Source organism: Mus pahari, chromosome 2, assembly GCF_900095145.1.
Source record: "Mus pahari chromosome 2, PAHARI_EIJ_v1.1, whole genome shotgun sequence".
Classification (NCBI taxonomy): Eukaryota; Metazoa; Chordata; class Mammalia; order Rodentia; family Muridae; genus Mus; species Mus pahari.
The window spans coordinates 159,801,470-159,812,176 of record NC_034591.1 but is presented as its reverse complement, the minus strand read 5'-3'; the positions used below and the strand labels follow the sequence as shown (position 1 = coordinate 159,812,176).

At 43.0% G+C, this 10,707-nt stretch overlaps 1 protein-coding gene across 6 annotated transcripts in view; it reads left to right on the top strand.

Moving 5' to 3' along the window:
• Positions 1-987: 987 nt before the first annotated feature.
• The window catches only part of Kras (KRAS proto-oncogene, GTPase), a 35,463-nt gene continuing 25,743 nt past the window's right edge, over positions 988-10,707 (top strand). The window contains exons 1-2 of one of the 6 annotated variants that reach the window (XM_029534704.1): positions 988-1,005; positions 5,544-5,665. In XM_029534704.1, coding sequence (XP_029390564.1) covers positions 5,555-5,665 — 111 coding nt within the window. In that variant the 5' untranslated portion in view covers positions 988-1,005; positions 5,544-5,554. Of the gene's footprint in view, positions 1,006-2,152; positions 2,337-2,723; positions 3,355-4,564; positions 5,160-5,543; positions 5,666-10,707 lie in introns of those variants that run through there. The other 5 variants (XM_021190331.2, XM_021190330.2, XM_029534698.1 and 2 more) reach the window with 5 other exon arrangements.

Genomic DNA, 10,707 nt, shown 5'->3' with positions numbered 1-10,707 from the left:
AGAGAGAGAGAGAGAACACACTAGAAAACTAGAAAACTAGAAAACTTTCCTGCCCTCAGAGAAATTGTGTTACCCGTGCATGCCCACTGAGATGAAGACAAAACATACAGATGCATCAGAAAGAGAAGAGAGAGAGAGAGAGAGAGAGAGAGAGAGAGAGAGAGAGAGAGAGAGATGCTTATCGTGGACTTAAATCAGCACAGAATAATCTGTGATTTGGTACAAAACAATGTTCAAATAAGCAGAAATTAATTTAACAAATTCAAAGAGCTCATTATTCAGCAGATAATTTTCTAGTCACCTAGCATGTGGTTCATCAGAAGGTGACCTTGGTGAGTGTAAAAAGCCGGTTGCATAAGATGATAAAGGCAGACACTGATGGGTTTAAAGAACTCTAAGTAAGGATTTAGTCTCAGGGTTCATAAAGAGGGTGCCTGGATTGTTCATTCAGCGTTTCATGTCTTCCCTGAATGTCTTACTGGTAAGAGAGGACTGTTACAGGCACTAGAACTTTAGCAGTCAACAAAACAAGTCAGAATCCTCGCTCTCACAGAGTTTATTCTTTGTTGGGGAAAATAGAAGAGTTAAGAAAATCAAGAGAGCCAGGCATAGTGCGATAAGCCTTTCATCCCAGCAGTCAGGAGGCAGAAGCAAGAGGAGCTCTATGAGTTTGAGGCCAGCTTGGTCTTACATACAGACCCTCTCAAAACAAACAAAAACCAAAGAAAATTAAAATGAAATACTAAGGCATTAAGTGGTGATGAGTGACCTGGAGAAAACTTAAGAGTAGTGTTCAGGGACTGAGGGGAGACTGCAGTCCCAAAGACGCTCTTTATGGAAGCTCTCCCTTAAGAAATGAGACATTTAAACAAGGCTTAAAGCCTATGATATAGGAAGCTCTGGGCATTGGTAGTTAGGAGACAGTTTTTGAGAACAGACAGTCTCAGAGGAAGAGGACAACCTCCCCATTCTCGGAGCAGCCAGGAGTCAAGGTGAAAAACCAAGGTAAGGTAAGGTAGCAAGTGTCAAAGGCAGCACAGAATTTTAGAATTTTGCCTTTATGTTACTTGGACGATGAGCCCTGGGGGAGCTCAAGGCAGACTGGGCTACTGAGTTAGGCTCTTTCCTTCAGCTTAACAGTGTGAATGTGGACGCCATTTCTTCCTTTCCGTAAATTTCTTCCTTCATCGGTAAAATAGCCGAGGTGATTTTTAACTCGCGGGGGCGTTGTGATAATTAAATACGGTATGTGCAAAACATTTAGCAGTTACTTGACACAGAGTAGGCACGTTCTTTCTTTCCCTGTCTTCCTCCCGTTTCCCGGGCCTCCCACCTGGTGCTGGGAGGGAGAGGTAAGGGTGTAAGAAGAGTGACATCACTTCAGAGAGCTAGTGCAACAGTTTCATGGGTGGCTGGTGATGTGGCCGTGAGGACAGACGGCGGTGGGTGGGTGGGCAGTCTTTTGGGCGGGGGCCCTGGTTCTCCAGGCCTCAACTGATGGCATTTTTTAGAAGGGGTATCAGTGCCGTCTAGAGGAATGCACGCTTATTTGCCTCCCTGTTTAACTCTGCGGTGGGAACTGATGAAGGGATGTCGTCTACCTGGCGTCCTGAGAGGTCTCCTCAGATCTGTCCTGCGGAGCAAGGGCACTTCCTACAAAGCGGCTCTCCTTACGGTTTCCGGGCAGAAGGCCAGCCTGGTCTACACAGAGAGACCCTGTCTCAAAACCAAAAGAGGAGGTCCGGGTCGGGAGGCTGCAGGCTTCGGACAGTCCGGCCAAGGGACCGCGAGGCCAGCGGCTGGGGTCCGCCCCCGGCGGCGCGGCGCAGCGCGGCGCGCGCCCGGAGGAGCCGCGGGGCGGGCAGCCGCGTGCGAGCGAGCGAGCGAGCGAGCGGCGAGGCGGGGCTATCGGCAGCGCCAGCCCCGGGTCGGGGGTCCGCGTGGGCCGACGCCCTCTCGGCACCACCCTCGCGCGCCCCCGCCCGGGCCCGTCCCGGCCGCCGCTTCCCGCCCTCGCTCTCCTAGGCTCCCAGCGCCGCAGCCGCTCCCTGCCCGCGCGCGCGGCCGAGGCAGCGCGGAGCACCGAGCGCATCGATCGGCTTGCTCTGCGGCCGCCCGCCCATCGCGCACTCCGGGCTCGATTCGGCAGGCGGCGGCCGCGGCGGCTGAGGCGGCAGCGCTGTGGCGGCGGCGGAGACGGCAGGGGAAGGCGGCGGCGGCGGCGGCTCGGCCCGGAGTCCCGCTCCCGCGCCATTTCGGACCCGGAGCGAGCGCGGCGCGGGCCTGAAGGCGGCGGCGGGAGCCTGAGGCGCGGCGGCTCCGCGGCGCGGAGAGAGGTAGGGCGCGGGCGGCGCTCCTGGGCCGCTGCCCGGTGCGGAGCTCGGCGCGGCCGGGCGGGGCCGCGGCGCTGAATGAAGCCGGCTCGGGGCGGCGGGCGCGGGGCGCCGAGGTCCGGTGGCCGCCGTTTCCCGGACGGGGCGGCTTTCCTTCCTCCTCCCGGCCGCGGCCGGCCCTCCGCGCTCGCCCGGCCTCCGCGCCCGGCCTCGGCTGCACCCGGCATCCGCGCCTGGCGCCCCGCGCCCGGCTCAACTTGTCGGGCGCGCGGGCTGTGCGGGGACGCCGCTTCCCCTGGCCGGCCGGGCTGCGGGGCCCCGGGGAGGTCGCGGCGGGAGGTGCTCGGACCGGGTGGCCGGAGGGCGTCGTGGTTCTCGGGGGGAAAAGGCGTCCGCCGCGGAGTTCGCGACCGCTCCCCTCCCCCACGCCTGTAAGGGCTGTGACATTGCCGCGGCCACAAAGGAGGAGGTGGAGGTAGGGATGGTGCTGGCAGAACAGGTGGCCCACGCCCTGCGCGGAAAGCCCGCGAGCGACCCGCACGGAAGCAGAAAAGTTAATGCGGCAAGTCCGAGTGGCTTTGTGTCGCGAAAACACAGGGGAACGAAGGGCGAGAGCCGAGGCAGGGGACTCTCCCCGAGTGGAGCGCAGGCAGCTCGGCTCAGCGTCAAGTTTGAATCGCTTGCTGCCCTCTCCCCTCAGTCCTGCGGTTTGTCCCTTGCCCCTTCCTGACTCCAGAGTTCATTGTAGCATTCGGGCTGACCACTGAAATCCTCCTAGGCCCATGTAGCAGCTCAAGTCCTGAGCCAGCCTTGTTTAAAGCTTGGTGATCATCGAGGCAAGGACTTAAAAGCAGAATGGCATGCTGTGTTTGTCGTGGAAGAATCGTCTGGGAAGAAATGTTGAAAAAGTCTGCTCATAATAATCACTTCGAAATTGCCACCAAATGACCAGTGTCACTCTTCGACCGAGGGACGATTGCTAACCCCTCGTGTGATAGACAATAGACATCAGATACGCTAGGTATCCATATATTTAATTTGAAACTGTAGTTATTCACAAGCATCCTTGGTTTTAAGAGATGGCGGATAGTAATTAAATTTTACACTTTTGTTGGAATCGAGCCCCCCCTTTATTACCTTTTGTAACTGGGGGTGGGGGACCCTTTTAGGCTTAAGGTTTTTCTTGAGTAAGACTTCTTTTTTTCTAGTGGACTTAATTAAATATTATTAGGTTTTAAAAACCTGACAAGAATTTTTATTTTCAGCAAAAGCTACTGTGTAAATGATTCAATATCTGTCCACAGTATACCCTAAATTAGCCAACATTTTAGTCTGTGGGACCCCTTTGCACCTATAAACAAATTATTGAGGGTCTCGGAAATCCTTTGGGGGAGAGACATGCCAATATTTACTATATTAGAAGTAACAATTTTTTTCAGTTTATTTAGAACTAGAAATAAAGTGCCTGTTGGTAACATGAATTCATTTTTAATGAAAAAATAAACTTTTCTAGAACAAAGAATTAGAGTAGCTTTGTTTTACACATTAGCAATCTGTTTGTTTGTGCTTCATAGGAGATAACTGTATTCTTTCACATCTACATCTCACATCTGCATCTGCATTCTCGTTGTTGTGATTACAGGGCCTAAAGAACCAACTGTCCTTGTAATAGTAAGAAGGCTAAACAATTGCTGTAAAAACAGTTCTAACCTCCTAATCCTGTTCCCTACCACACAGAGTTTTAGGGACCCAAAATTGCTCTTGTAACCTAGCCACAGTGTTTGCGGGAGGGAGAGGCAAAGGTCACATTTCCATGTGATTTCTTTTCATCTGTTCCATTTGCCATGGTCTACATTTGTTACAAAACTTGAAGGCAAACAGGTAAGTTAGGTTAGTAATGGCTCACAGGATGGCCCCAGACAAGCAGCCAGAAAGGATAGGTGGGGCAAAGTAGGGCAGGAGTTGGATGAAGGTCTGATAACAATGGTTTTTTGACCTTGTGATACTGTTACTGAGGGCTTCAGGCACAGGGTGAGGAAGAATGTTGGAAAAACAAACTGCATTTTTCCCTCTTGGTGCCTGTGTGAACAGTTCTTGGTCATCAATAAGTAGACTGTATTTTGTGTTTGTTTACATTGTATATACTTATACTGACCTAGAATTACTTATTCTATAACAAATTGTGACTTTAGTGCCATTCTTTTGTATCCATGTCTCTTTATTTGCAATAATATATGTTATACAAGGGAAAGGAGATAAAGTGAATATATTAATTTTATTTCAAAAATGTTTGCAATAGCAGACTAGGAAATAACAGTGTTCTACTTAGGGCCGGTAACTGTGTAAATTGCCAGCACTTAGTGCACCTGTTGGGAGTGCAGTGTATTATAAGCAAGGCAGAAGTCACAGAGGTTACTGAGAAACTCTTTTACATCCTTTACATCTTTTTTTCTTGCCACAAATAGTCTTTATCTCTGAATCTCATTCAATTTTATTTTCTTGTACAGAGGTACTGTTTTTAGTACTCAAAGGATTACATGTTAAAATTGATCTGATCCTATACCAAATATTTAATCCCATTTCCCACCGATAGTTTATAGATTAAAATGCCATCAGATATTACCTTTATTTGCTTCATTGCCTAAATGTTTCTTTCCCCACCACAATTCAGTTTTGACATCAGCTTCCTATTTTGTTGCCTATCGTTGCAGAACTGCTCCGATGGCTTTAAAACAAGTTTTCTGCAATTGTTCGTTCCAACAAAGATGTTCTTAGGCTACCTAACTTCTAACTTTTAATATCCAGTCAACAAAGAATACTACAAGGGTAGGTGTTGGGATAGCTGTCAACAAGCTCATGCAGGTGTGTCCACAGGGTATAGAGTACTATGCAGGATATTTGAACTGAGTGAAGTCATGATACATTCCTTTGAGAGCCATTAGCTGCTACAAAACAGTAATCTGGCTGTTTAGATCAACAAGCTAAATTATAGAAGATGAAAATACTGGTTTCCATGTATTTTTTATTAAGTGTTGATGGGGAAAGTTGTAAGTGACTTACAGGTTACTCTCTGTACATCTGTAGTCACTGAATTCAGAATACCTTAGAGTTTTACATACAAAGGTGAGTGTTAAAATATTGATAAAGTATTTGATAATCTTGTGTGAGACATGTTCTAATTTAGTTATATTTTATTATTTTTATTATAAGGCCTGCTGAAAATGACTGAGTATAAACTTGTGGTAGTTGGAGCTGGTGGCGTAGGCAAGAGTGCCTTGACGATACAGCTAATTCAGAATCACTTTGTGGATGAATATGATCCTACGATAGAGGTAAACGTTGCTTTATATTCTACATACACCTTGTAAAGGATGGCAGTCATCCTCTGTTTGAAAAAGATATCATTTTTTTTAAGCTTTATTTATTTATTATATGTAATTACTCTGTAGCTGTCTTCAGACACTCCAGAAGAGGGTGTCAGATCTTGTTACAGATGGTTATGAGCCACCATGTGGTCGCTGGGATTTGAACTCAGGACCTTTGGAAGAGCAGTCGGGTGCTCTTACCCACTGAGCCATCTCACCAGCCCAAGATATCATTTTTATATTTACTAGACAATTATATTGAAAATTATTTCAGTTATATATGATGTCCTTTAGTTCCAAGGCTTTAATAAACTGAGTGTTAGGGAACCATAGGTGCAAGGAACTCCTCTTATCTTGAGAGCACGCCACAGAGATTAAGGTCCAAGATGCCATCTGTGCTTTGTATTTGCATTTTGATAAATATATTTCATGATTTTGTGAGAGTTATGACTATAGCTTTGCCTTTGATCTATTCCTGGAAGGTTTGTTGTTGTTGTTTTATGGGTTTGTTGTACTGTGTTGTTGTTTGGTGTCTTTTAGACAGGGTCTTACTATGCAGCCCTGACCATCCTAGAACTCAACTATGTAGACTAGACTAGCTCTGAATTCACAGAGATCCCTCTACCTGCCTCTGCTGCCCAGATGCTGAGACTAAAGATGTACACCACCATGTATAGTGAAAGTTATTCTTTTGAAAACATGTTATTGTTATGGATTACTTGGAATGTTGATGTGATGAGATAATTTGATTATACTAGGAAAATAGAATCACTTGATGGTTGAGTTTTGGTTTTTTTTTTTAAAACAAGACGGGTTTTTTTGTTTTGTTTTTGTTTTTTTAAGATTTATTTATTTTATGTAAGTGAGTACACTGTTGCTCTCTTCAGACACACCAGAAGGGAGCATCAGATCCCATTAAGATGGTTGTGAGCCATCATGTGGTTGCTGGGAATTGAACTCATGACCTCTGGAAGGGCATTCAGTGCTCTTAACCACTGAGCCTTATCTCTAGCCCCGATGGTTGAAATTTTTAAGCTTAATACAGTTTGATGAGTGAGGTCTTCAGGATTATTTTCAGACAATTTTCATTTCATAGAATCTTAACCAATTAAAGGCCAACTGCTAAGTAATAGAATTAATACCTGGAAGAGATCTTGAAAAATCTGGTAGAACCTCCTGTTGCTGTCAGTAGGTTCAGGTTTTCCAAACCAAAGAAGAATGTATTTAACCTCCAAGATTAGCAGGAAGGGCTTTTCACAAGGTAATTGTTCGCGTATTTATGTGTAGTCTAAATATATTAAATTTAATATCATTGAAGTGTGAAATAAATGTTACTTTGCCTGTGAAATAACCTTATTGTTAGATTATTTCTTAGGCATCTTTACTGCAGTATGATGATATCCCAACCTTTAGCTTTTCTTCTTTGTTCTAATATGCCATTTTCAGTTCTTTGATAGGTTCTAATGTGCCCCAAGGTGGGTCTTCAGGTAGCTGAGACCTACCATGCAGTCCTGATCATGCAGCTTCCACCCCTTGAGTGATAGGGCTCCATTACAGGCTTGTATGCCTCCATGCCCATTCTAAGCTGTGCTGGGGAATGGAACCCAAGTCCTCTGACTTGCTAGTTAATCCTCTACTCACCAAGCTACATCCTTACTTCATGTACCAATTTTAAAAGAAAAAAAAAAAAAAAAAAGACTTGTGCAGAATTTTGTAGTGTTTCAGAATCCATAGCTATGAAATCTCAAGTAGGTCACAGTGCCCTGGTTTGGGTCTCTGTTCTATCTTGAAGAAATAGTGTGCTGCATTGGGTTTTGAGGGCAATGGCGAGCTTGGGAAGATGATTATATAACTTAGAACATTGAAGGTTGATTAAATAATTGTTACGAAGTGTCAAATAATTTTAGTAGTAGTATACCACCCTTCAAAAAGATGGTACTTAAATATAAAAATGACTTTTATTTGCTTTTCAAGTTTAAAAAGTTACATCAGTGAAGTAGAGCTCCTCTGTACTATTCTTCCTACATTTATTTTTGACAGGTCAGTTCAGTGCTGTAATGTAGTTCTGCTTTTTTCTTCCAGAAAGATCAAAACGTTCACCCATTTTGACTGGTATTCTAAATGCAAGGTTACTTGGCCTGTTATACCATTTAAATCACATGTAGAAGGAAGTTTTAATGGAATGCATGTGAAATGTGGAAGCTTTCCTGGGATTTGAAAGATGCTTCCGGCAGAAGTAACCTCCATTTTCCTTGAAAATCTGAGGGGTTCCATTGTGTTTTGTCCTGTTAGGTTAGAAAGCATCCTAAATATATACAGCATGAAGTCAGAGCTGTAGGAGCATGGTAAAATAGAGCTTAGGAAGCCTTTAGTTCACAATTGCTAAAATGTAATATACATCCAACAATTCATTATGTATAAAGAAGGTAGAAAAAGTTTATAAATTTAAATTTCTAACCTGGATTATGATTTCTGCCATGCCAGAAGACTTAACTCTGGGGAGCATTGATAACCTGTGAACTTTGACCTTGACATTCCCCCAGGTAGTTTAGCAGCTGGAGAAAAGTCTATACCTTATCTTACAATCTGTGGCAAGTCTGAGGAAACTGACATGGTCCTTTCTTGGTGTTGTTTAGCTGTAAGAAGGACAAAAGAGTGAAAGAGATTTGGTTGACTAAAAATGCCAACTTCCTACAAGTACAAAAAATTTCAACTGATGAAAAGTGCCAGAGAGAAAATGAGAGCATGGAAGCTGGGTCTGGGGCAGACGCTACTCCATACTGGGAGGCAGAAGGATTTCCAGTTTAAGATCTGCCTGGGTTACAGAGCAGGTGCAAGGTCAGCCTGCACAGCTTAGTCAGACCCTGTCTTAGAGTGAAGAATGAAGGAGGGGCTGTGGATAGAGACCATTGGTGAAGGTCTTGTACTTTGGGATTCCATTAGTTTCTTTACATTAAAAAAATTGCAGGACACTTTTTAAAAATTTAAGTGATAATTATCATTACATTTTTTTTTTTTTAGTGATTTCAAATTTGTAAAATATTATCCTAGGAGGTAAAAGAGAGCAGTCATTGCTTCTTTGATTTATATCTATAAACTTGTGAGGTGTTCTTGCCTAAAGATATTTAGCTAGTTAGAGACTGAATTTATTAAACTTTGTGAAACAAGTGGTATTTCCACTATGTTAAGTGAAAAAGTAGCTGTCTTTGAAACTAAGAAAATATTTGATAATCTTCTAATTGTGCATCAGTATACTGTAACTTGAATTTACTAATGACTGCTTGATGGCAGATACATAATAGAAAACTACCATAGAACATGTTAATATTGGAGATAGTGTATATGCGAATTAACTTGGCTTGTGAAATTTTTGTCCTTTTTGAAGTGCACTAGTTTTCCAATTAACTTATTAGTGGGACATGGTTATTGCAATATCATATAAAGTCTCCTCACACAGCTCAACTAGAAATAGCAAAGAAAGAACTAGCCTAGAATATCGGCAGTTCTGAGTTAAAGCCTTTTGTGCTACAGTTTTAACCATTGTTCAGATTACCAAATTTATGTCCCAATGATAACTTTTATTTTGATTTTCAAGTATGATATAGATTTGTTATGTTACTGTGCAGCATGTTATCTTACTCTTAAGTTGTATTAAAACTTTTTGACTAGAAGTCTATTTTTTTAAAAGCAGTTTTTTTGAAGAAAACTTTCCTCTAAATCTGTGGCCTGCTCATCTCCCTTTTTTGAGTGCCCTCTAGTGGTAACTCACCTGCTTTTGTAATAAATAACAATGAAAAGTCAAGGTTGTTTTTTGTATTTTTAACCTTTAAATGCAGCCTGTAATTATATCAGTTTATAAATCTGCTAACTTTACTTGGGAGTCTTATATGCAATTAATATGTAAGAGGAAAGAAGGCCGTGTAGGAGAGCACAGGATGCATTTCCTTTGTGAACACTGATTGGGCTGAGCTTTTTGGATGAAGGGACTAAAAGCTGCAGTACAACCTGAATTTGATTGCTTCTGCTTGATATGTGCCTTTTATTATCCTTGTTTTCAAAATTCTGATAATATTTGAGTTTATTCAGATTTTTGAACTAATGGTAGTTTGCTCTTTTAAGAAGTAGTGCATATTTTATTTTCTCTAAAGTGTTAGTTATCCTAATTCCAAGAGCTTAGAATTTGTAAAATAAGTTTTTGTTTTTCTTTATTCCTACTTTAAAAGAAGTTTATAATCTTATATTTTATCATGAGAACAAAGTCTTTAGTATCCTTGTTCACCAATCAAAATAGGAATCTTGAACTGTCAGTTTTAGCTTGTTTTTCCTGGGTCTTGTCCAGACCTGTTGTGTTTTGACTTGGTAAGGAGACCTGCAAAAACCATTTTAAGTTCAGATGTCTAGTGACTGCATAAGGGTGAGATGTGCTTCTAGGCAGTCACTAAGAGCCAGTGATCTGGATCCCACTTTGTGGTCAGTAGTAGAACGCTTGGTGTACTGTATAAAAGAATTATAATGGATTTGTAAAACACTTTCTATCTTATGTAAGGATTTTTGTTGTTTTTAATCCTCACCTGGATATTTGTCCTGTGTATGATTATATCCATTCTTGTCACTGAAAGAACAATGGCTTGGAGTAGATAGGAGATGAAGTAATTTGATAAGTCCATACCACAAGGAAGGAAATTCTATAGCTGTCAATAGCTAAAGACTCCAGGCCTATCTCTTGATTAGATTTCTGTTCTGAGTACCAAGACCTAAATGTCATGATGTCTTTAGGTTGGGAATTAAAATTATACTCATCTTCTCTACACTTCGTCTCTGTTTGTCTTTAAAACATTGAGCTGATAGAGAAAGTACCCAAGGACCTGAAGGGGGCTGCAACCCTGTAGGTGGAACAACAATATGAACTAACCTGAGCTTGTGTCTCTAGCTGCATATGTAGCAGAAGATGGCCTAATCGGCCATCACTGGGAATAGAGGCCCCTTGGTCTTGCAAACTTTATATGACC